This window comes from Pseudochaenichthys georgianus, chromosome 4 (genome assembly GCF_902827115.2).
Source record: "Pseudochaenichthys georgianus chromosome 4, fPseGeo1.2, whole genome shotgun sequence".
NCBI classification, from domain to species: domain Eukaryota; kingdom Metazoa; phylum Chordata; class Actinopteri; order Perciformes; family Channichthyidae; genus Pseudochaenichthys; species Pseudochaenichthys georgianus.
In genome coordinates this window covers 7,806,151-7,832,672 of record NC_047506.1, presented here as the reverse complement: position 1 = coordinate 7,832,672, position 26,522 = coordinate 7,806,151, and the positions used below count along the sequence as shown (strand labels likewise).

The 26,522-nt window shown below is 41.8% G+C and overlaps 2 protein-coding genes and 1 pseudogene across 2 annotated transcripts; all 3 read left to right on the top strand.

Moving 5' to 3' along the window:
• The first annotated feature begins 220 nt into the window (after positions 1–220).
• LOC117445865 (granzyme B(G,H)-like) lies at positions 221–5,325 on the top strand (annotated as a pseudogene).
• A 2,113-nt stretch (positions 5,326–7,438) lies between these two features.
• Positions 7,439–8,907, top strand: LOC117445726 (granzyme B(G,H)-like). Its single transcript, XM_034081556.2, has 5 exons — positions 7,439–7,531; positions 7,601–7,751; positions 7,861–7,993; positions 8,215–8,478; positions 8,570–8,907. Exons 1-5 carry the CDS (start codon positions 7,471–7,473, stop codon positions 8,729–8,731), a joined length of 771 nt encoding a protein of 256 aa, XP_033937447.1. The 5' UTR covers positions 7,439–7,470; the 3' UTR covers positions 8,732–8,907.
• Positions 8,908–24,072: 15,165 nt separating this feature from the next.
• On the top strand, positions 24,073–26,319 carry LOC117445522 (mast cell protease 1A-like). The gene is made up of 5 exons (XM_034081256.2): positions 24,073–24,244; positions 24,314–24,464; positions 24,597–24,726; positions 25,239–25,493; positions 25,584–26,319. The coding sequence occupies exons 1-5, from the start codon at positions 24,184–24,186 to the stop codon at positions 25,737–25,739; spliced, it is 753 nt and encodes a 250-aa protein (XP_033937147.2). The 5' UTR covers positions 24,073–24,183; the 3' UTR covers positions 25,740–26,319.
• Positions 26,320–26,522: the final 203 nt, after the last annotated feature.

Here is a 26,522-nt window from a genome sequence, read left to right as displayed (position 1 = left end):
TGGCAGCCTGCACCAGAGCCTTCAGACTGCTGCTCATCACTGAGTGGATTAGTGTTCCTGTCTGAAGCCACTTACTGGACATTAGGCAGGGCTGCTGAGTGGCACATGCGCCACATTTCCCCTAAAGCCCTGCCATGCCACGCCGCAGGTATGTGGGGCCGACCGGCCACACCCCATGTCGGGCATTCTCCGGATGCCTGCCGCGTGCCAGACACCGGGGGACAAGGTGAAGAGGAGGACGGAAGGATGATTGTTTGAAGCAGAATGAGAGGAAAAGTAAAAAAAAAGTGTAAACTCCAGCATAGAAATGTAGTTACAAAAGAGCCAAAATGCAACTATTTGCTTTCTGCAGAGTGAGATGAGAAGATTGATACCAATCTCACGTCTGTACAACAAGCTACAGCCAGTAGACATGTAGCTTAGCTTAGCATAACGTCTGGAAACAGGAGCAAACGGCTAGTCTGGCTGCTCTGAACAAAGGTAACAACCCACAAGCACCTACCAAAATCACTAAGTAAGTAAGACTGTATATAAATTAAATTAAATTTCTGAAGGTAATAACGACAAGTTGCCTGAAATGCAGCAGTAACATTGTCACCGCGAGTTTGCCAAATAACCAATAAAGTCAAACCTAAAGTGTACTAATTTTATCATTAGTGAGCTCTACAGATGCTGGTAAGTTTTTTTATTTAAAAAAAAATAAAAACAGAAATAGAGAGATGTGTGCAAAACAGGTCGAACGTCAGTAGATTTCTTATTACCATGTAGCTTTAGCTAGTGGCTGTGATGCTAATATCAATTATTATTATTATTGGAACTTTTGCAGACAAGAATATAATGGACAATCCACACGGGCAACTAGTAAACTGTCAAAATATAGGAATATGACCTAAAAGAATACAAGAAAAATAAAATCCAAGAATATAGGAAGATTACTGAAAAGTCTGTAGTAGCTTTAAGGGGCACACACCATCTCCTATATATTTTGGCCAGCCGAGGCAGGCCAGCCACATGTTGGCCGATGTCCCAGTCAACATCATGAGGTTGTCTTTGGCTGTTAGTGACTGGAAAAGACCAAAGTCAGTGCCGCTTCATGCAAAGTTTAAGCCCATCCAACCTGCCCCTCAAGCCCCACTATGTGAAGTAATCCTTCAAGCCAGTGGAACTAGACATGCTCTGTGTTTTGTTACTGTATGCATGGCGATACTTTCTCAACACTGCACTTTTCAAAATCAAAACATTAACAGGTTGATGTTCTTTCATAACGAGGACAAAATACGCTTTATTTTTCCCGTTAGGAGATTTGAAATAAGGCAGGGGAGAAAGTTAGTATTGGATTAAAACATGTGGGCTGTATCAGACAATTAGTATTTCCTCTGTACTGTACTGTCAACTTGTAGGAGCAATACGCCAACGCTGTATGGAAAACTGGAGGCTAGATCCAATCCAACTGAGAAACAATCTCTCACTCAGATCATGGCCAAACTAGGGCTTTAAAAACAAGCTGTATATAATGTTTATTTTGTCTTTACCATGTATGCATGTGTGGACAGATTGAGCAACAGTTACAGTGAAATGTACGCTAAACGCAATATAGCAAGACACCTGTGTCTAAGCTGTGAGGTTCAACTGCGGGCCAAAGCCAAATCCCTCCTGGCTCGACACCTTCGTACATTATATGGAGGTTTGAAAACACATGGCAGTGGCACAGAGCCTCTAAAATCTTTCTCAATGTTTCTGTGTCTAGTGAGCAGCACCAGCTACAAATTACAGCCAAAGTAACACATTCACAGTGTTCATTACTTGTCTAACAACCTTTACAGGGTTGCTGCTTAGTCAGAAAGAAGAGTCAAGCCATAGTGAAAATAAGACAAAAGTACTAACATGACATTAAATCCCAAATGAGCACTAATGTGCACGACTGAGCTTGAAGAGAAAACATGCAGTATGTACTGTACCTTCACAGACTACAACTATAATTTTGTTGTTCTTTTCCCTTACCCAGAATTACTTTATAACTCAATTTGTGACTTTACATTAGATTTGCAAAGATGGAGAAGTGGCACTCTCTGATGGTGAAAAAGCAGAGCATTTTTAAAGTCTTGTTATGACCTCTGGCGCTCTCTGCTGGGTATCATGGAGTACTAACAGATCAATAGATATTTGAGGCTCTGCTTTAATTCTGAGCAATCGCTAGTGTTTTATGCAAATTATTTCATTTGGCAAATACCTTTCCATTAAGCTGCCGGGGAGTGGAGAGGTGAGGCAACTTTAGTAAGACACAGTACAAAGCAACCATACTCAATATGAGAAGTCCCTTAAAGTCCTGAGTAAAAACCAAGCAGTTGAGGAAGAAATACTCAAATATGTTACTTACAAGGAAGTAGCAATGCCATGTGGTGAACACACATGTAAAAGTCCTTCAATATAGGTAAAAGTATAAGTATTATCAAAGTATACTTCAATATATAGATAAAGGTAAAAGTATTATGTAGATCAATATTTGATTCGAATTATAGTTGCAGTGAGCATTACTTTATGTTGCCGATGTTAAAGATGGGCAAATATTGAAAGCATAGCGTTAGTTTAAAGTAGTACCAGCATCTTATTGATTTCCTATCGCTGCTTGAATGCACGGAGTGTCACCAACAACACAAATCCAACTATTGTTAATGGTTTGCATAAGGCCTTTAGCATCCACAGGCAAAATATGAGTTGCACTTACTTTCATAACTGCTAAGTGAATATCAATACCCAAATCTGCAGCTGGAAACTGTGGTTTCTGCGGTTCTTTTAGATTGCAACACTTCTCAAGAAATGTCTGGGTTGTGGGTTGTATGAGATAAAACAACACACGAAAACTTTTCTGATCTTTTTAACATTGTAGAGTCGAGTTCATTTGATGTCGCCACATCATAGTATGCACCAAAGGAGAGCATTGTAAAAAAGAATACAAATACACTTGAACATTTTAAATGCAAAATGAACATGACTGGTGGGTAAAATAGATTCATGCTCAATACGTCAGTGTTTATAATGCCCATGGCCGATTCTAGCAATGAATTCAACATATTTACCTTGGAAAAAGCCATTGGATGACTTTGCTCTTCTCTGCATGCTTTCAGTCTTTAAACCCTATTTTTTTTAAGTTATGTTGAATTACTGCAAACAAATTACACTTCAGAAAAGTAATACCTCCTCATAACATATTCACTTTAAAATAGACTTGAGTCAAACACTGAAAAATAAGCTGCAGTGTTCTTTTAGACTAGCTGTCAGTCAGCGTTGACACGACTTACCAGAATTCGTTTCACACCTGTGATCGTGATCATACTGACACTCAGACTTGGAGATGGAAACCGCGGTTTCTGCTTTTCATTTTGTTTTTGGTGTGACATACCAGTAATATATGATCACAGCTAAACAGTAAATCAATACTAAAGAACTTTCTTACTTCATTCATCCAACCAAAGGTTACTAAATCCTACGGGGCTAAGTGTTATAAATCCAGTGATGAAAAAATATCAAAGATATTTAAATTGCCATTGATTCAAAATAGTAGAAATATGAACTGACATCAAATGTTGAAGAGAAGTAATAGATTATTGTTAAGCACTGTGTGAGAACTCAGCCATGCTGTTCACATAATGCATGAGCTTCAGGCTGCGGAGGTCGCAGAACCACAGGCCTTATATTTACTGAAACAACGGCAACACTTCATGAGGTTTCATTTCTTTACAACCACATGCACTCATCACTTTAACACATTTAAAGTTTGCACAGGGTCGCTGACTGAGGGAACTGGTGTATAAAAGGTTGACACGACACCCAAAGACAACAGGTTCAGTTTGCTGCAAGCATGAAGCATGCTCTGCACAGGATTCTGCTTCTTCAACTTCTTACAACTCTTGGACTTCATGGTAATGTTCCCACATGTGGTTATTTGTCTCTTTTCTACACATGCAGAATTAACTCATCCTTCTTTTCAGCTCTTGGTAGTGAAATCATAAATGGTAAAATGGTCCCGGACAACAAAATGCAGTTTATAGCCTCCGTGCAGAACGACCAAAATGTTCATATCTGTTCATCAATGAAGTCTTTGTGGTCACTGCTGCACATTGTGATCGCTCGTAAGTTGTCAACGTTTTTTAGGCAATCTATGATTTATGTTATTATCTAAAGGAGCAGCAGTTATTTTAATAAACACTACTGATTACCCCTAAATGATCATTTGCTTAGGAATCCTACAAGTGTTGTTCTTGGTACCCACAACCTCAAGAAGATTGATGAGAAAATGAGATACGGTGTGAAGAGATGCAAGCATCCATCTTACAAGAAAGTTGAAGAGGGGGCAGACATCATGCTCCTCAAAGTAAGTAGATAATAGCATTTTTACAGTAATATCTCTAACTTTGATGTTCTGTTTAATTCTGTTCTAGTGCCAAAAGCCTATACCCACTTACATTAAAACTCAAAGCAGCCCCATCTTCAAGCAATTCATTGTTAGCTTGATGTTTCCTGGAGGAATAAGTATGCTTTAAGTCTGGCTTTGCTAGCTTTTAACTTTAACTTGTTGATTTTGTGTGTCTCTAGCTGTCCAGGAAAGCTCGACAGAACAAAAGAATAAAACCGATTCCACTTCCAAAAGCTGAGATTAAGTTCAAGAATAAACAACAGTGCCAGGTAGCTGGATGGGGCTTCACAAGTGATGGTAAACCTGTTGATGAGCTGCTAATGGTGGATGTGCCCATCGTTGACCTGGAGGCCTGTAAAAGAATATGGGAACGGCAAAAAGTTACTCTTCCTGCCAACGTCACCTGCGCAGGTGGATATGGCACAAAAAATGGATTCTGTAAGGTATGTTTTCTGTCCTGTCATATGAAGTGGTTTCTGGAATAAATTAATGTACTCTTGGAAAGTGATTGATAAAGCTTCTTACTGCTTACAGGGTGATTCTGGCGGCCCTCTGGTGTGCAACGGCAGAGCAGCTGGAGTTGTGTCTTACAACTATAAATGCGACCGCACAAATATGCCCAATGTGTACACAGATCTACCGAAATACCTTCCCTGGATCAGAAAGATTCTCAAGAAAAAGAATTGTTAAATGTAACAGATCAACATACTCGTATGCACTGTAGTGGCTCCTTGGATTTAAATATCATCTTAAAACGTTTCACTTTTACAGAAAAGCTCTATACTGAGTTCACCATTATCATCACCAATATAAAAGTGCAACATGCTTTTAATGTACTGTACTGGCTGGAATGTTCTTGTTTATAAAACGTGTTATATAAATAAATGTATCTTGCCTTGCCTGTATATGGACCTATGATAATAGCTGTTAGCTATTCAGAATATATTTGGTCTTTGCTACATGTTTCCCAGTCAAACCTGTTTAATACTTTCTTATAACGTGCTTGTTATAACAAAACATTTACTTTTTAAAACGTCCATAAAGTTCCTAGAAGGATAGCTCCTATTCATACATCACCACCACCACCACCTAAAAAGTAATACTTTAGTACAGAAGGCAAACAGATGATGTTAGGAAGATTCATCCGACAGCTCAATTTGTGACTTCACATTAGATTTACAAAGATGGAGGAGGGGCTGCCTCTGATGGTGAAAAAGCAGACATTTTTAAAGTCTTGTTATGACCTCTGGCGCTCTCTGCTGGGTATCATGGAGTACTAACAGATCAATAGATATTTGAGGCTCTTCTTTGATTCTGAGTAATAGCTAGTGTTTTATGCAAATTATTTCATTTGGCAAATAAGTTTCCATTAAGCTGCCGGGGAGTGGAGAGGGGAGGCAACTTTAGTAAGACACAGTACAAAGCAACCATACCGAATGAGAAGTCCCATAAAGTCCTGAGTAAAAACCAAGCAGTTGAGGAAGAAATACTAAATATGTTACTTACAAGGAAGTAGCAATGCCATGTGGTGACTTCAGTGAACACACATGTATAAATCCTGCAATCTAGGTAAAACTAATAAAGTATTATCAAAGTATACTTCAATATATAGATAAAGGTAAAAGTATTATGTAGATCAATATTTGATTCGAATGATAGTTGCAGTGAACATTACTTTATGTTGCCGATGTTAAAGATGGGCAAATATTGAAAGCATAGCGTTAGTTTAAAGTAGTACCAGCATCTTATTGATCTCCTATCCCTGCTTGAATGCACGGAGTGTCACCAACAACACAAATCCAACTATTGTTAATGGTTTGCATAAGGCCTTTAGCATCCACAGCCAAAATATGAGTTGCACTTACTTTCATAACTGCTAAGTGAATATCAATACCCAAATCTGCAGCTGGAAACTGTGGTTTCTGCGGTTCTTTTAGATTGCAACACTTCTCAAGAAATGTCTGGGTTGTGGGTTGTATGAGATAAAACAACACACGAAAACTTTTCTGATCTTTTTAACATTGTAGAGTCGAGTTCATTTGATGTCGCCACATCATAGTGTGCACCAAAGGAGAGCAATGTAAAAAAGAATACAAATACACTTGAACATTTTAAATGCAAAATGAACATGACTGGTGGGTAAAATAGATTCATGCTCAATACGTCAGTGTTTATAATGCCCATGGCCGATTCTAGCAATGAATTCAACATATTTACCTTGGAAAAAGCCATTGGATGACTTCGCTCTTCTCTGCATGCTTTCAGTCTTTAAACCCTATTTTTTTTTAAGTTATGTTGAATTACTGCAAACAAATTACACTTCAGAAAAGTAATACCTCCTCATAACATATTCACTTTAAAATAGACTTGAGTCAAACACTGAAAAATAAGCTGCAGTGTTCTTTTAGACTAGCTGTCAGTCAGCGTTGACACGACTTACCAGAATTCGTTTCACACCTGTGATCGTGATCATACTGACACTCAGACTTGGAGATGGAAACCGCGGTTTCTGCTTCTCATTTCGTTTTTGGTGTGACATACCAGTAATATATGATCACAGCTAAACAGTAAATCAATACTAAAGAACTTTCTTACTTCATTCATCCAACCAAAGGTCACTAAATCCTACGGGGCTAAGTGTTATAAATCCAGTGATGAAACAATGTCAACAAAGATATTTAAACTGCCATTGATTCAAAATGGTTAAAATATTAATTGACATCAAATGTTGAAGAGAAGTAATAGATTATTGTTAAGCACTGTGTGAGAACTCAGCCATGCTGTTCACATAGTGCATGAGCTTCAGGCTGCGGAGGCCGCAGAACCACAGGCCTTATATTTACCGAAACAACAGAAACACTTCATGAGGTTTCATGTCTTTACAGACCACATGCACTCATCACTTTAACACAATTAAAGTTTGCACAGATCATACATGGTGGGCTAAAGAAGTCTTGGTGAAGTAGGTGAAAACCACAGGGTCGCTGACTAAGGAGACTGGTTTATAAAAGGGTCGACACGACACCCAAAGACAACAGGTTCAGTTTGCTGCAAGCATGAAGCACGCTCTGCACAGGATTCTGCTTCTTCAACTTCTGACAACTCTTGGACTTCATGGTAATGTTCCCACATGTGGTTATTTGTCTCTTTTCTACACATGCAGAATTAACTCATCCTTCTTTTCAGCTCTTGGTAGTGAAATCATAAATGGTAAAATGGTTCCGGACAACAAAATGCAGTTTATGGCCTCCGTGCAGAACGACCAAAATGTTCATGTCTGTGGAGGATTCCTCATCAATGAAGTCTTTGTGGTCACTGCTGCACATTGTGATCGCTCGTAAGTTGTCAACGTTTTTTAGGCAATCTCTGATTTATGTTATTATCTAAAGGAGCAGCAGTTATTTTAATAAACACTACTGATTACCCCTAAATGATCATTTGCTTAGGAATCCTACAAGTGTTGTTCTTGGTACCCACAACCTCAAGAAGATTGATGAGAAAATGAGATACGGTGTGAAGAGATGCAAGCATCCATCTTACAAAAAAGTTGAAGAGGGGGCAGACATCATGCTTCTCAAAGTAAGTAGATAATAGCATTTTTACAGTAATATCTCTAACTTTGATGTTCTGTTTAATTCTGTTCTAGTGCCAAAAGCCTATACCCACTTACATTAAAACTCAAAGCAGCCCCATCTTCAAGCAATTCATTGTTAGCTTGATGTTTCCTGGAGGAAGAAGTATGCTTTAAGTCTGGCTTTGCTAGCTTTTAACTTTAACTTGTTGATTTTGTGTGTCTCTAGCTGTCCAGGAAAGCTCGACAGAACAAAAGAATAAAACCGATTCCACTTCTAAAAGCTGAGATTAAGTTCAAGAATAAACAACAGTGCCAGGTAGCTGGATGGGGCTTCACAAGTGATGGTAAACCTGTTGATGAGCTGCTAATGGTGGATGTGCCCATCGTTGACCTGGAGGCCTGTAAAAGAATATGGGAACGGCAAAAAGTTACTCTTCCTGCCAACGTCACCTGCGCAGGTGGATATGGCACAAAAAATGGATTCTGTAAGGTATGTTTTCTGTCCTGTCATATGAAGTGGTTTCTGGAATAAATTAATGTACTCTTAGAAAGTGATTGATAAAGCTTCTTACTGCTTACAGGGTGATTCTGGCGGCCCTCTGGTGTGCAACGGGAGAGCAGCTGGAGTTGTGTCTTACAACTGGAATAACAACTGCCAATACCCAAATATGCCCAATGTGTACACAGATCTACCGAAATACCTTTCCTGGATCAGAAAGATTCTCAAGAAAAAGAATTGTTAAATGTAACAGATCAACATACTCGTATGCACTGTAGTGGCTCCTTGGATTTAAATATCATCTTAAAACGTTTCACTTTTACAGAAAAGCTCTATACTGAGTTCACCATTATCATCACCAATATAAAAGTGCAACATGCTTTTAATGTACTGTACTGGCTGGAATGTTCTTGTTTATAAAACGTGTTATATAAATAAATGTATCTTGCCTTGCCTTTATATGGACCTATGATAATAGCTGTTAGCTATTCAGAATATATTTGGTCTTTGCTACATGTTTCCCAGTCAAACCTGTTTAATACTTTCTTATAACGTGCTTGTTATAACAAAACATTTACTTTTTAAAACGTCCATAAAGTTCCTAGAAGGATAGCTCCTATTCATACATCACTACCACCACCTAAAAAGTAATACTTTAGTACAGAAGGCAGACAGATGATGTTAGGAAGATTCATCCGACAGCTCAATTTGTGACTTCACATTAGATTTACAAAGATGGAGGAGGGGCTGCCTCTGATGGTGAAAAAGCAGAGACATTTTTAAAGTCTTGTTATGACTTCTGGCGCTCTCTGCTGGGTATCATGGAGTACTAACAGATCAATAGATATTTGAGGCTCTGCTTTGATTCTGAGCAATAGCTAGTGTTTTATGCAAATTATTTCATTTGGCAAATAAGTTTCCATTAAGCTGCCGGGGAGTGGAGAGGGGAGGCAACTTTAGTAAGACACAGTACAAAGCAACCATACCGAATGAGAAGTCCCTTAAAGTCCTGAGTAAAAACCAAGCAGTTGAGGAAGAAATACTAAATATGTTACTTACAAGGAAGTAGCAATGCCATGTGGTGACTTCAGTGAACACACATGTATAAATCCTGCAATCTAGGTAAAACTAATAAAGTATTATCAAAGTATACTTCAATATATAGATAAAGGTAAAAGTATTATGTAGATCAATATTTGATTCGAATGATAGTTGCAGTGAACATTACTTTATGTTGCCGATGTTAAAGATGGGCAAATATTGAAAGCATAGCGTTAGTTTAAAGTAGTACCAGCATCTTATTGATCTCCTATCGCTGCTTGAATGCACGGAGTGTCACCAACAACACAAATCCAACTATTGTTAATGGTTTGCATAAGGCCTTTAGCATCCACAGGCAAAATATGAGTTGCACTTACTTTCATAACTGCTAAGTGAATATCAATACCCAAATCTGCAGCTGGAAACTGTGGTTTCTGCGGTTCTTTTAGATTGCAACACTTCTCAAGAAATGTCTGGGTTGTGGGTTGTATGAGATAAAACAACACACGAAAACTTTTCTGATCTTTTTAACATTGTAGAGTCGAGTTCATTTGATGTCGCCACATCATAGTGTGCACCAAAGGAGAGCAATGTAAAAAAGAATACAAATACACTTGAACATTTTAAATGCAAAATGAACATGACTGGTGGGTAAAATAGATCCATGCTCAATACGTCAGTGTTTATAATGCCCATGGCCGATTCTAGCAATGAATTCAACATATTTACCTTGGAAAAAGCCATTGGATGACTTTGCTCTTCTCTGCATGCTTTCAGTCTTTAAACCCTATTTTTTTTTAAGTTATGTTGAATTACTGCAAACAAATTACACTTCAGAAAAGTAATACCTCCTCATAACATATTCACTTTAAAATAGACTTGAGTCAAACACTGAAAAATAAGCTGCAGTGTTCTTTTAGACTAGCTGTCAGTCAGCGTTGATCGTGATCATACTGACACTCAGACTTGGAGATGGAAACCGCGGTTTCTGCTTTTCATTTTGTTTTTGGTGTGACATACCACCAGTAATATATGATCACAGCTAAACAGTAAATCAATACTAAAGAACTTTCTTACTTTATTCATCTCAAGTGTTATAAATCCAGTGATGAAAAAATGTCAAAGATATTTAAATTGCCATTGATTCAAAATGGTAAAAATATGAACTGACATCAAATGTTGAAGAGAAGTAATAGATTATTGTTAAGCACTGTGTGAGAACTCAGCCATGCTGTTCACATAATGCATGAGCTTCAGGCTGCGGAGGTCGCAGAACCACAGGCCTTATATTTACTGAAACAACGGCAACACTTCATGAGGTTTCATGTTTTTACAGACCACATGCACTCATCACTTTAACACAATTAAAGTTTGCACAGATACATACATGGTGGGCTAAAGAAGTATTGGTGAAGCAGGTGAAAACCACAGGGTTGCTGACTAAGGAAAAATAAATGAAACTGTCAGATACAAAATTAACATTGGGTAGATCAGACCTGGGCATTGTACGGCCCGCGGGCCAAATACGGCCCGCGGGATGATTCTGACCGGCCCGCGAAAGATTACATGATAATTAGAAAATAAAACATATTTTCTAATTATCTTATGGGTGGACTAAAACCGCATTGCTTTTATTTTGAAGCCCATTTATTCTCACAGTGCACGCAATCGTGCACGTCAACTGTGCACGTGAAATGCGTGTCTACCTTCCTTGTCACCCCTGAAAAATGCGAAAATGTCGGCTCATGCCAAAAAGAGGAAAGTGGATGCCGAAAGCAGAACTTTCAAACAAATATGGACTACTACTTTTTTCTTTACTGAAGTCAAGGGTAAACCTGTGTGTTTGGTTTGTGGGGAGCATGTCGCCGTGTTTAAAGAGTACAATTTGAAACGGCATTACGAGACGAAACATGCCGCGAAATACAAAAACTTGACTGATGCCGAACGAGCGCGGACATCAACTGATTTACTAGCAAAGCTAGAAAAACAACAAGGCTGTTTTACAAAGCTGCATGCAGACAGAGATGCAGAGACCAGAACCAGCTTTGTGATAGCCCACAAAATCTCCCAGAACAGTAAGCCATTCTCGGAGGGGGAGTTTGTGAAAGAGTGCATGGTCGAGTCTGCAGCACTGCTATGCCCAGAGAAAAAAGAAGCGTTTGAAAACATCCCGCTGTCCCGCCGCACCGTGACGAGAAGGGCGGAGGACATCGCAGAACATCTGGAGTTTCAGCTGCAAAGTGAAGTGGGAAGCTTCGACGTTTTTTCTTTGGCTTTGGATGAGAGCTGTGACGTCCGTGACACAGCCCAGCTGCTCATATTTCTCCGGGGGATAACGCGCGACTTCAAGCTTACGGAGGAGCTGGCAGCAATGCGGCCAATGAAAGGAACCACAACGGGGAGTGATCTGTTCACCGAGGTAAACGATGTCCAAATTTGACAGGGAAAAATGTTGGGCTTTTGAAAAGAATGCAAGATAAAGTGAGTGAACTCAACGCAGAGCAGAAATTGGTGTTTATACATTGTATTATTCATCAGCAAGCGTTGTGCAAGTCAGTGCTAAAACTTAGCCATGTGGTTGATGTTGTTACTACAACAGTTCATTTCATCAGAGCGCGAGCATTACATCACAGGCAGTTTGTTTCACTATTGGAGGAGCAAGAGAGCGAACATGGTGATGTCAGGTACCACACAGCTGTCAGATGGCTCAGCCTGGGCAAAGTGCTGAAAAGGTTTTGGGTTCTGAAATCAGAGATAAAAGAGTTTTGTGAGATGAAAGGCAAAACCATCCCAGAGCTGTCTGATGAGGACTGGATGGCAGATTTAACATTTGCTGTTGATGTGACTGCAATGATGAATGCACTGAACACACAACTGCAGGGCAAGGGCCTATTTGCTCATGAAATGCATAGCCATGTGAAAGCTGGATCCACCTACACATGTGAACAGACATTCTCAGTCATGAAGTTTACCAAATCCAGGTACAGATCCTCTCTCACTGATGAACATCTGTCAGCTGTGCTTCGCATCTCCACCTCAGACATTCAACCTGACTTTGATGGACTTGTTAAAGCTCAACAGAGACTGGATTTCTCACACTGAATGAAAAAAATGAACTGAAGAACACTAAAATGTGGAAATATAACAAGTGAAATGGGACACTTGATCTTTTTTTTTTTTGCGCAGTTCTGAAAACATTAAATGTTTAATATAAGCATGTAAAAAGGCTACAAAACTGGGACACTTTTCTTTACACAGTTACACAGTTCAGTGATATGTCTTGTTTATTTTGGCTACAAAGATGATGTGATGTCTTTAGAAAGCTAAGAAAATCCTTGTTTCAATATTATATGAAACTCAAAATGCCCTTTGTTATTAATGTTACTGAAAATGTTTATCATTTTTGAAATTCTATTTGAATAAATGATATTTTTGAAAGCTAACCTCACCTTTTAATTGCCAAATAATAACATACACTCTTACCAGCGGTCAAAACAATGCCATTTACTGCTTTCTATATAGAAATAAAATGTATATTATGTATAATTGAGTTCGGCATTTTGGCCCGGCCCTCCAAAATATTTTCAGTTGCTCATTTGGCCCCCTGGGCAAAATAATTGCCCACCCCTGGGGTAGATTATAGCAGAAAATAGCAAAAAAATACTATAATACATTTTGGTCAGACACTGACTAATGAGCCACAATGCTCTTGTAGATTAGTTGTCAGTCAGCATTGACATGTTTTCACAGAATTATCTTCACACTTGACTGTAATAATACTCACACTCAGACTTTGAGATGGAAACTGTGGTTACAGCAACTCGTTGCTATGGTGCAACATCGCAGCAATAAAAGACAACAGCCCAAATGTGAAAGCTAAAATGTAGATCCATACCAAACAATTTTGATTATTTTTCACATATTTCATCCAACTAAATGTGACTAAAGCTTATTTAGTCACATTAAGGATGAGTATTATCCAAACAGTGACAAGAATATCCCAGAACTTTCAGAAAAACACAATACTTGTGCACAGAGTTGGGTGTAACGCGTTACTGTAATAATATTACTTTTGTCGGTAACGGAGTAGTGTAACGCGCTACTTTTATAATTCAGTAATCACACTACAGTTACTAACATTGCCCCGACACGCGTTACTTCGTTACTTACTAAAATCAGTCATAATCAAACCTCAACAAACACCTGCAAAGAACACATGCTAAGGTGAAGCTAATTCACAGCTATTTGTTGTTTGTTTATATCAGGTAGTCTGTTCTTCTTTTCTGTTTTCCGGTTGTTGCCTGTTTTGAATGACGAACACACACTACCGCCGCCTGCTGGTAAGGAGAGTTATTGCCACTCACGCATGCGCAGTTCGTACGTGCTTGGCTGAAGTCTTTGCGGTGTCTGGTTCCAGTGCAACACATGGCCAACACGCAGGAGAACACGCCGACGCAACAACGTGAGCAGAGATAGACTGCGCAAAATATACAGATAGCAGGAGACAGAGGACAGCCATGGTCAGATAGGAAAACATTCAGGATCTGGATCAGTCTTATGCGACAATGGAAACTGAACTAAAGTGAACATTTGAAACTTTAGCAGTCTGCGTCATCTGCCTGTAGGGAGGGGCGGGCCGGCCCTACGAGTAAAGTAACGAGTAAAGTAACGAGTTACTTTATGTAGAGAGTAACGAAGTAGTGTAATATATTACTTTTTTTTTTTTTAAAGTAATATGTAATATATTACTTTTTTTTAGTAACTACACCATCTTTGCTTGTGCATGTGCTTCAGGCTGTGGAGGCCGCAGAACCACAGGCGTTATATCTACTAAAACAACTGCCATTTTGCAACTGGTAAAATGGTCCCGGACAACAAAATGCAGTTTATAGCCTCCGTGCAGAACGACCAAAATGTTCATATCTGTTCATCAATGAAGTCTTTGTGGTCACTGCTGCACATTGTGATCGCTCGTAAGTTGTCAAAGTTTTTTAGGCAATCTATGATTTATGTTATTATCTAAAGGAGCAGCAGTTATTTTAATAAACACTACTGATTACCCCTAAATGATCATTTGCTTAGGAATCCTACAAGTGTTGTTCTTGGTACCCACAATCTCAAGAAGATTGATGAGAAAATGAGATACGGTGTGAAGAGATGCAAGCATCCATCTTACAAGAAAGTTGTAGAGGGGGCAGACATCATGCTCCTCAAAGTAAGTAGATAATAGCATTTTTACAGTAATATCTCTAACTTTGATGTTCTGTTTAATTCTGTTCTAGTGCCAAAAGCCTATACCCACTTACATTAAAACTCAAAGCAGCCCCATCTTCAAGCAATTCATTGTTAGCTTGATGTTTCCTGGAGGAATAAGTATGCTTTAAGTCTGGCTTTGCTAGCTTTTAACTTTAACTTTTTGATTTTGTGTGTCTCCAGCTGTCCAGGAAGGCTCGACAGAACAAAAGAATAAAACCGATTCCACTTCCAAAAGCTGAGATTAAGTTCAAGAATGAACTAAAGTGCCAGGTAGCTGGATGGGGCTTCACAAGTGATGGTAAACCTGTTGATGAGCTGCTAATGGTGGATGTGCCCATCGTTGACCTGGAGGCCTGTAAAAGAATATGGGAACATCGAAACTTTACTCTTCCGGACAACGTCACCTGCGCAGGTGGATATCGCACAAAAAATGGATTCTGTGAGGTATGTTTTCTGTCCTGTCATATGAAGTGGTTTCTGGAATAAATTAATGTACTCTTAGAAAGTGATTGATAAAGCTTCTTACTGCTTACAGGGTGATTCTGGCGGCCCTCTGGTGTGCAACGGGAGAGCAGCTGGAATTGTGTCTTACAACTGCCAATACCCAAAATATGCCCAATGTGTACACAGATCTATCGAAATACCTTCCCTGGATCAGAAAGATTCTCAAGAAAAATAATTGTTAAATGTAACAGATCAACATACTCGTATGCACTGTAGTGGCTCCTTGGATTTAAATATCATCTTAAAACGTTGTACTTTTGAAGAAAAGCTCTATACTGAGTTCACCATTATCATCACCAATATAAAAGTGCAACATGCTTTTAATGTACTGTACTGGCTGGAATGTTCTTGTTTATAAAACTTGTTATATAAATAAATGTATCTTGCCTTGCCTGTATATGGACCTATGTTAATAGCTGTTAGCTATTCAGAATATATTTGGTCTTTGCTACATGTTTCCCAGTCAAACCTGTTTAATACTTTCTTATAACGTGCTTGTTATAACAACAAATTTACTTTTTAAAACGTCCATAAAGTTCCTAGAAGGATAGCTCCTATGCATACATCACCACCACCACCACCTAAAAAGTAATACTTTAGTACAGTAGGCAGACAGATGATGTTAGGAAGATTCACCCGTCAGCTCAATTTGTGACTTCACATTAGATTTACAAAGATGGAGGAGGGGCTGCCTCTGATGGTGAAAAAGCAGAGACATTTTTAAAGTCTTGTTATGACCTCTGGCGCTCTCTGCTGGGTATCATGGAGTACTAACAGATCAATAGATATTTGAGGCTCTTCTTTGATTCTGAGCAATAGCTAGTGTTTTATGCAAATTATTTCATTTGGCAAATAAGTTTCCATTAAGCTGCTGGGGAGTGGAGAGGGGAGGCAACTTTAGTAAGACACAGTACAAAGCAACCATACCCAATATGAGAAGTCCCATAAAGTCCTGAGTAAAAACCAAGCAGTTGAGGAAGAAATACTAAATATGTTACTTACAAGGAAGTAGCAATGCCATGTGGTGACTTCAGTGAACACACATGTATAAATCCTGCAATCTAGGTAAAACGAATAAAGTATTATCAAAGTATACTTCAATATATAGATAAAGGTAAAAGTATTATGTAGATCAATATTTGATTAGAATTATAGTTGCAGTGAACATTACTTTATGTTGCCGATGTTAAAGATGGGCAAATAGTGAAATCATAAGCATCCACAGCCAAAATATGAGTTGCACTTATATTTCACACAGGCTCCGCCCTCCACTGGACTCTATGGGTACTACTCTCTATCATGCTGTGGGTGCTTTCACCTACTGAGTTTTCGTAAACGTAGCCGGCCAATCGGGGCGAGCCTACCTGAATGCGCGCGCAGTATATAAAGGCGGCTACACCCGCCGCCCACTATCATTTTTCTCTTCAGACGAGCTGACAACCGAAGAGTAACAATTTAAACGAAGGAAATTAGAAGATTAGAAGGAAAAATGGACTCACCATTACTGGAAGCTCGGCCATGCACCTGCCCTGGTTTGATCGCGGGCGCCGGTCTCCACCACCTCTGCTTAGAGTGTTTGGGGGACCAGTAGTGATGGCGAGATGAAGCCTTATGAAGCTTTGAAGCTTTCCAGCCAATTGGTTCGCAAAAGGGTTCATCTCATGAGGCTTCATCATGGGCTTCATTTGAACACAAACCCCCCTGTTGGTCAAAGTGTATAAAACAGGCAGATTGGACATCTCAACAGTGTGCTCTCTCTCATACCGAGTTCCCATTGAGTAAAGCCTTAGAATAACTCTAAACAACGAACATAAAATCATATTTTCATGTTAACAATATTGTATTTATTACAGTTTAATGATTGTGATTGAAAATCCTAAGGAGGCTGGTAAACATTGCAAAGAGGGATTTATATTCCTTAATGATATTCATAAACGTAACCATGTTGTAGCCGGAGAAAGGCTAAACCATATCAAAGAATACATTTATTAACTACATTATCTCATTTAGCTGTAGCTTTTATAAACAACAACAAATACGTATTGTTCAGTCGTTGAACCAGGGACCCTGCGGTATGAGTCAACTGCTTTCAGGCTGAGCTACAGCACACACGCTGAATCTCCTTGAAAACACTGTAACATATGTATTCCTGTATTTATTGATGTTTTTATTCCTACATTTATTTATACTTGTATCTATTTATACTTATGACATGTTCCGACCTCTATATGAGTGAGGGTCTGAGCTCTCTTGATTCCATCGTGTCACCGGGCCCGGGTACAGGAGGGGTAATATGGTTCTTATTATACATCCATGGGTATTATGAGCGTTGTGGTTCAACGGTTCAACCGATCTGAAGCGCTTCCTGAAGCAGTCACGTGGTATCGACAGGCAGCGAGGCTTCGTTTGTCATCGGTGACGTCACTGGCCCAAAACGATACAAGCCTCGGTACATGCTTCACAAAAAGCTTCGGGGAGTACTCGACACACGCTCCGAAGCCTCGGCGCAATACATAACATCACTAGGGACCAGGATATGGCCGAGGCGGTGCCATTCACGTCGCCATTCCAGCGGGGCGGATGGCTCCGTTTGCCATTGTCGGGCACTTCCGGGTCCGGTCCATGGAGATCCACCGCCCTAGGTGATGGCCATGGCGGCGGAGCGCAGCTGCTCCCAGCGGGCAGCAGGCTGGGAAGGGAGCTGAAAACAGCTCTGCCACGCTACCGCGTGACAAGGCGACTGCAAATAAACACGGGTGTGTTGGGCATCTCGCTCATTGCTGGAGATGCCCCAACCTCACCAGATCAGAGCGATTATTTGTAGCTTGATCGTGGCCGCCGCCGTTGTCTGCCGTGTGATATCCCGGTGAGGGATCACGCCGCATGGCACTTTCCAAAAGGACCGTGTTGTTGATCTCCCAGGCCGGGAGCCCCCGTGTTTACGGAAGGGCTCTTTGGATCGATCTCCTTGGTTACGTGGGTGAGGAGTAGTCGCAGCGTGACTGCTTCTTGCTCATCCCCAGAGGAAATAACACTGTCCCACACTCCCCGCCCCCTCTGTAAACTCCAGTATAGGAGCCAGCAGGTGGGCGCGTGCACGTGAGTGGAATAAACCGAAGTGCTGTAAAAACACTGTGCGGGTTCAAGAGAGAGTGATGTGTGTGTGAGAAACGCATTCAGTGAAAATGATTGCATTTATCCCAGAGTAAGAGTCATCTCTCTCCACATTTCCACGTTTCACCATAATGGGAGGCGTGTGGCGCAGTGGATAGAGCCTTGGTGTTCGGATCAGGGGGTCACAGGTTCAAACCCCACTGCAGTCACGTTGTGTCCCTGGGCAAGACACTTCACCCCAAATTGCTCCTGTGGGGATTGCCCACAGTATTGAGTATGTAAGTCGCTTTGGATAAGAGCGTCTAACAAATAACATGTAATGTCCATGTCCATTTCAAAGAGAAGGCATTAGGACAGAGCCGCGGCCCCACGGGAGCATGCCGCGGTGCGTTCATGGACCTCAGTAGAAAATCGGCCCTTTTCTGTGTCAGCCCCCATGCCAAAACTCCCTTCTTATGGAAAGTTTTGGCAGCGGAGTAGGCCACCAGAGAATACTACAGCTTCTTAGCTTTGGCTCCACAGCTGCTGGCATGTCCGTCCCCTGAACACAGTTTTGTGGGGAATGGAACCACAGCCTCATAGCTGCGGCTCCGCAGCTGATTGCACATCCCCTAACACAATGTTATGGGGAATGGAAAATCAGTGGTGTATTAACAGGGCGGACGGACAGGACACTGAGACTGGGTTATTCACTCCAGTTTTGCAGCATCCCTCCTCCGTTCAGAGGCATGAGAGAGGCAAATCTGTCATCCCAGGAGGAGATAGGTTTCCTCTCGGCATGTGCACTCTCAAGTCAGAGAGAAGGGGCACTATTGCCTGTACTTCCTGGTTCCCAAGAAGACAGGAGAATTCAGGCCCATTCTGGATCTTCAAATGCCTGCACCAGCACATTGCATGCAAGAAGTTCCATATATTAACTATGAAACAGTTACTGGGACTGGTGCAGCCAGGCGATTGGTTCACAACCATCGACCTGAAGAATGCTTACTTTCATGGCGAAATGGCTCCAAAACACAGAAAGTATTTGCGTTTTGCCTTCCAGGGGGTAGCCTACGAGTACAACAGACTGACGTTCGGCTACTCCCTATCCCCACGCACGCTACGCCGCTGCAACCGCTGCGGGACCATGACATGAGGGTGTTCTTTTATCTGGGCGACCTCATAGTCATGGCCAGGTCCAGGGGATGGGCAATGTTTCACACAGCCCAATTGATCCTACACCTAACCAAGTTGGGTTGAAAAAGAGTTGCGGTCAATTGGAAGAAGAGCTCCCCCATACCTCACCGGCAGGTAGAATATCTGGGGGTGATGCTCGATGCAGGCAGACTACGTGCCACCCTGACAGAAAGCAGACAGGCATCCCTGCTGCGGGCAGTCTGCAGGCTGTGTCAGGGGACACAGACACAAACGACGTCTGGTGATCATCCCCCCTCAGTAGAGAGCAACCTCCGATTCTGGGGGTCCCCAGAGAATCTGCGGAGGGGAGCTCCACTGGGGCAAGTGACCTCCTATATAGTGACAGGATGGGGGGGACGTGCCTATAGAGAGCTGTAGTGGTTGCTGGCCTCTGACAGAGGCTCGGCACAGCAACCTCCTGGAGCTGCAAGCAGTGATGCTGGTCCTACAGCACTTCAAACCCTTAATACAGGGCAAACATGTGCTAGTGAGGAGCGACAACCGCACCACAGTGGCGTACATCAACAGGCAAGGCAGAGTCCGCTCAATAGCCTTGTTGACCGCGGCAGAGAACCTGTGGTTGTGGGTTTCACAGATTGTGTTGTCTCCAAGGGCCCTGCACATCCCGGAACGGGGGGGCCGACCTCATGTCAAGAGGCGGACCCCTGCCAGACGAGTGGAGGCTTCACCCGGAGGTGGTGAAGCAGTTCTGGACTCAGTTCGGGAGAGCAGAGGTGGACCTGTTCGCCAATCGGCGCAACAGCCACTGTGCCCTGTGGTTCTCCCTGGCCCGGTGGGACAATCCGCCCTTGGGGGTGGACGCATTTGCACACGAGCCATGGCCAAGGAAGCTGCTTTACGCCTTTCCACCGCTGCACCTTATCCCCCCCCTTCTGGATAGGGTGAGGCGGGAGCAGCTGTCAGTCATCCTAGTGGCCCCAGATCGCCGCCTGGCGCCGTGGTACGCGGGGTAACACAGATGATGGTGGGCCAGCCCTGGGCTATTCCTCAGGTCTGGGGAGCGCTGTCTCAGGAAGCAGGGGCGTTACCCACTCTGGGCCAACCTCTCCAGGCTTTGCTCCTGAGAGGGACAGGCCGAGACAGGTGGGGCTGTCTGACAATGTTATTCAGACTATCCAAGCAGCAGGAGCAGAATCCACCACAGCCTGTTACAGGCCAAAGTGGGCGGGATTCCGGCGATGGTGTGAAGGAAGGAGTCTAGAGCCTCTGTCATGCACGCTGGGCTCTATTCTTACCTACTTCAGCCGCTTATGTCGCGGTTTTTGCAGGGGGTCAGGAGGCAGCGCCCAGTAGGGCACGCCTCCGCCCCACAGTGGGACCTGCCGTTGGTGCTCGAGGCTCTGGTCACAGAACCATTTGAGCCTCTGGAGCTCTCCTCCCTGAAAGCACTGTCATGGAAGACAGCATTGCTACTTGCCTTGACTTCGGCCAAAAGAGTGTCCGAGCTGACCGCTCTGTCGGTGCACCCAAACTGCCTTTTGATCCGGGGTGACCGTAGCGGGGCGACACTCAGACCGAACCCCTCCTTTACTCCTAAGAGCCTAAGAAGTTCGTTCAGGTCAAGGGCTATTCAGTTAGGTGGCTTTAATCTTCCACCCCATATTGAGGCCAGGGAGGCTAAATTGCACCTCCTCTGCCCAGTGCGTGCGCTAGCATGTTATGTAGAGCGCACGGCTGCCATTAGACGAACTGAACAGCTGTTTGTGTGCTTTGGGGATGGTGTGGCTAGAAAAGCTCTCTCCAAGAAGCGCCTAACAGGATGGCTATGCGGGTGCATTACACATGCCTATGGACGGGCGGGGGGAGCCCTCCCTACTGGGATCCGTGCGCATTCTACACAGGCTGTGTCAAACAGCCTTATTCAGCAGCGTGAGTGTAGAAGATATATGCACGTCGGCGTCTTGGTCTACGCCAGGCTCCTTCATAAAATGTTATCTCCTGGACATGTCTGGCTCCTTCTCGTCGTCTGTGCTTGCCGAGGCAACGCATGACTGGTGAGAGGGGGGGTGGCTGTGGGTCAGCAGGTGTCTGACCCCCCCCCCTGGACATAAAGCACTTGTGTTTTCCCATGCTCCTGAGGGACTCGGGAGACATGGTGCGCAATCAGCCCCATACAGGGCTGGAGGCAGGCTGGGAGAGCCTTCCTCACTATTGTCCATGCCCACTCGACACGGAGCGTGTGTGAGTGTGGGGGACGTGGTGCACTTATGTTTTCCCATGCTCCTGAGGGACCTGGGGAACATGGTGCGCGGTAGGCTCCAGACGGAGTCTCCGCACAGATCTTTTCCATGCACACTCTACACGAGCTAAGCGTGTGTGAGTGTGCCTTATCCAAATTGCGGCCCCAACTTCTCTACGGTTACAACCGGATGGGAGAAAGTGGGGATGCAATGGATGTTAGCCAAAAGCCGGTCAGGGACGGTGTGGTGGGTCGATGTTGTTGGATGACAGGGCGTGTATACATCGGGGCTCCGCCCACTGTACCCATAGAGTCCAGTAGAGGGCGGAGCCTGTGTGAAATATAACAGGGGGTTACATATTGTAACCCTAGTTATATAAGCACAGGCGGAGCCCTCTACCTCGGGGCCCTGTCTTTCCTAGTCCGCTCGCTGAAGAGTGTATAGGATAGTGGGCGGCGGGTGTAGCCGCCTTTATATACTGTGGGCCTGCGCGCGCATTCAGGTAGGCTCGCCCCCATTGGCTGGCTACGTTTACGTAAACTCAGTAGGTGAAAGCCCGCACAGCATGATAGAGAGTAGTACCCATAGAGTCCAGTAGAGGGCTCCGCCTGTGCTTATATTACTAGGGTTACAATACGTAACCCCCTGTTACTTTCATAACTGCTACTATGTGAATATCAATACCCAAATCTGCAGCTGGAAACTGTGGTTTCTGCGGTTCTTTTAGATTGCAACACTTCTCAAGAAATGTCTGGGTTGTGGGTTGTATGAGATAAAACAACACACGAAAACTTTTCTGATCTTTTTAACATTGTAGAGTCGAGTTCATTTGATGTCGCCTTATCATAATGTGCACCAAAGGAGAGCAATGTAAAAAAGAATACAAATACACTTGAACATTTTAAATGCAAAATGAACATGACTGGTGGGTAAAATAGATTCATGCTCAATATGTCAGTGTTTATAATGCCCATGGCAGATTCTAGCAATGAATTCAACATATTTACCTTGGAAAAAGCCATTGGATGACTTTGCTCTTCTCTGCATGCTTTCGGTCTTTAAACCCTATTTTTTTTTTTAAAGTTATGTTGAATTACTGCAAACAAATTACACTTCAGAAAAGTAATACCTCCTCATAACATATTCACTTTAAAATAGACTTGAGTCAAACATTGAGAAATAAGCCGCAGTGTTCTTTTAGACTAGCTGTCAGTCAGCGTTGACACGACTTACCAGAATTCGTTTCACACCTGTGATCGTGATCATACTGACACTCAGACTTGGAGATGGAAACCGCGGTTTCTGCTTCTCATTTCGTTTTTGGTGTGACATACCAGTAATATATGATCACAGCTAAACAGTAAATCAATACTAAAGAACTTTCTTACTTTATTCATCTCAAGTGTTATAAATCCAGTGATGAAAAAATGTCAAAGATATTTAAATTGCCATTGATTCAAAATGGTAAAAATATGAACTGACATCAAATGTTGAAGAGAAGTAATAGATTATTGTTAAGCACTGTGTGAGAACTCAGCCATGCTGTTCACATAATGCATGAGCTTCAGGCTGTGGAGGCCGCAGAACCACAGGCCTTATATTTACTGAAACAACGGCAACACTTCATGAGGTTTCATGTTTTTACAGACCACATGCACTCATCACTTTAACACAATTAAAGTTTGCACAGATACATACATGGTGGGCTAAAGAAGTCTTGGTGAAGCAGGTGAAAACCACAGGGTTGCTGACTAAGGAAAAATAAATGAAACTATCAGATACAAAATTAACATTGGGTAGATTATAGCAGAAAATAGCAAAACAATACTATAATACATTTTGGTCAGACACTGACTAATGAGCCACAATGCTCTTGTAGATTAGTTGTCAGTCAGCGTTGACATGTTTTCTCAGAATTATCTTCACACTTGACTGTGATAATACTCACACTCAGACTTTGAGATGGAAACTGTGGTTACAGCAACTCGTTGCTATGGTGCAACATCGCAGCAATAAAAGACAACAGCCCAAATGTGAAAGCTAAAATGTAGATCCATACCAAACATTTTTGATTACTTTTCACATATTTCATCCAACTAAATGTGACTAAAGCTTATTTAGTCACATTAAGGATGAGTATTATCCAAACAGTGACAAGAATATCCCAGAACTTTCAGAAAAACACAATACTTGTGCATGTGCTTCAGGCTGTGGAGGCCGCAGAACCACAGGTGTTATATCTACTAAAACAACTGCAACACTTCATGAGGTGTCATTTCTTTACCACCACATGCACTCATCACTTTAACACATTTAAAGTTTGCACAGGGTCGCTGACTGAGGGAACTGGTGTAAAAAAGGTCGACACGACACCCAAAGACAACAGGTTCAGTTTGCTGCAAGCATGAAGCATGCTCTGCACAGGATTCTGCTTCTTCAACTTCTGACAACTCTTGGACTTCATGGTAATGTTCCCACATGTGGTTATTTGTCTCTTTTCTACACATGCAGAATTAACTCATCCTTCTTTTCAGCTCTTGGTAGTGAAATCATAAATGGTAAAAAGGTCCCGGACAACAAAATGCTGTTTATGGCCTCGGTTCAGAACAGCAGAAACAAACATATCTGTGGAGGATTCCTCATCAATAAAGACTTTGTGGTCACTGCTGCACATTGTGATGTTTGGTGAGTTACCTTTGCTCTTTCAATACTCAGTGAATAATGTTATTGGACCAATCCAAAGAACCTTATTTTTGCATTACATGCAGCAGCTTTTAATAAACACTACTGATTGCATCCTGATGATCATTTGCTTAGGAATACAAGTGTTGTTCTTGGTACCCACAATCTCAAGAAGATTGATGACACAATGAGATACAGTGTGAAGAGATGCAAGCATCCATCTTATGAGGAAGTTGGTAAGGGGTCGGACATCATGCTCCTCAAAGTAAGTAGAGTTCCAGTAATTTGATGTTCTGTTAAATACTTTTAGTCTCAACAAAGCCGTTAAAACAATAAAGCATTTACATCAATACTATGAGCATCTGAACTCTCTCCCCCCCTCTCTCTCACCTCTCCACCATGCCCCCACTGGACCGGGACTTTAACACCCCCCCACACACATACAAAGCACCAGTCACTTGTACCCTGCTATGGACTTTTTTGCACTATGTACATCATCTTTTTTATATATATCCTGCTTACTTGAAGTAAACGGTTATTTTGTAATTATTGAGTGTTCTTGTATATTTGTGTTTTTTATACCTCGGCACTGTGGGAAACAGTATTTCGATCTTTCTGTGTGTACAAACATATTTTGAGATTGACAATAAAGTTGACTTTGAGCTTCATATTCAAGCAAGCTTGATGTCTGATATGGGGATAAGAAGTATCCTCTATCAGACTTCTGTATTTTCTAGTTTTTTTCACAAATTTTCGCTTGTGATTTTGTTTCTCCAGCTGTCCAAGAAAGCTCGACTGAACAAAAGATTGAAACCAATTTCACTTCCAAAGACTAAGACTAAGATTAACAAAAATAATCCGTGCAGTGTAGCTGGATGGGGTCTAACAAGTGTTGGTAAACCTGTTGATGAGCTGCAAATGGTGAATGTGCCCATTGTTGACCTGGATGTCTGTAAGAACGAATGGCCTAACATGCTTCCTGAAAACGTTATCTGTGCTGGTGGATATGGCACAGATAAAGGATTCTGTCAGGTATGCTTCCTTTCCCGTCAGGGGTATGGTCTCATTATAAAAAGGTTATTAGAAAGCAAATGAACTAATATAGCTTCTTCCTCCTCACAGGGTGATTCTGGGGGTCCTCTGGTGTGCAACGGGAAGGCAGCTGGTGTTGTGTCTTACAACTGGAAAAAGGACTGTGGATACCCAAATAAGCCCAATGTGTACACAGATGTATCAAAATACCTTCCCTGGATCAGAAAGATGATGAAGGATTGTTAAATGTAACGCAACGGTCCCTGATCAGCCTGTCGGATGTTCTTTTACCCATAATGACCGCCTCGCTGCACATTATCCCTTACATGTGCATCTACATATGTTGCATCTGTTGTTCATTTTTTTCAAACACAAAGGGTCATGTATTCTTCTGAAAGTAAAGCCAGTTTCTTATCACATGTAGCTAACCGTGTGGTACGTGTTAACGGCAATCACTTAAACCTTTTTGAATTTCATTAATTTATAAATATGGCGCAGCTTTTAGTCTTATAATTGGGTAATGTTGCACAAAGAAACTTCAAATCCACTTAAACTGGTTTGCATTTGTCATCCAAGATGAGTTAACATGTTCACACCTGACCCTATGAAACAGGTTGAAGTGTGTGTACCCCTCTACAGTTGCAATGGTTTCAGATCTTATGCTCAAAGGACTTGATGTACTAAAAGTCTGCAAGTTTTTCAATTTCTTTCGGAGGGTTAAATGGTGGCAGATTTTATTTGTTATGATTTTGTTATTTCTTCAAAACTGCTTTTATGAATTTGATAAGTTTCTACCTGCGGTGTTATTAAAAATATGCATTAATGAGTTTGTTTCCCTTGTGGCGTTATTGCTTGTTGCAGAGTTAATCATAAACAATGTTTTAACTTTGTAGAATGCCAAACTCTATTTTGGCATTCTACAAACTAGTTTACTTTAATTATTGGACAGTGACATAATATTAACTACAGGGTACAGATAAATAAATACTTCAAACACACAAGCATGACCGATGACACACACATTTGTTT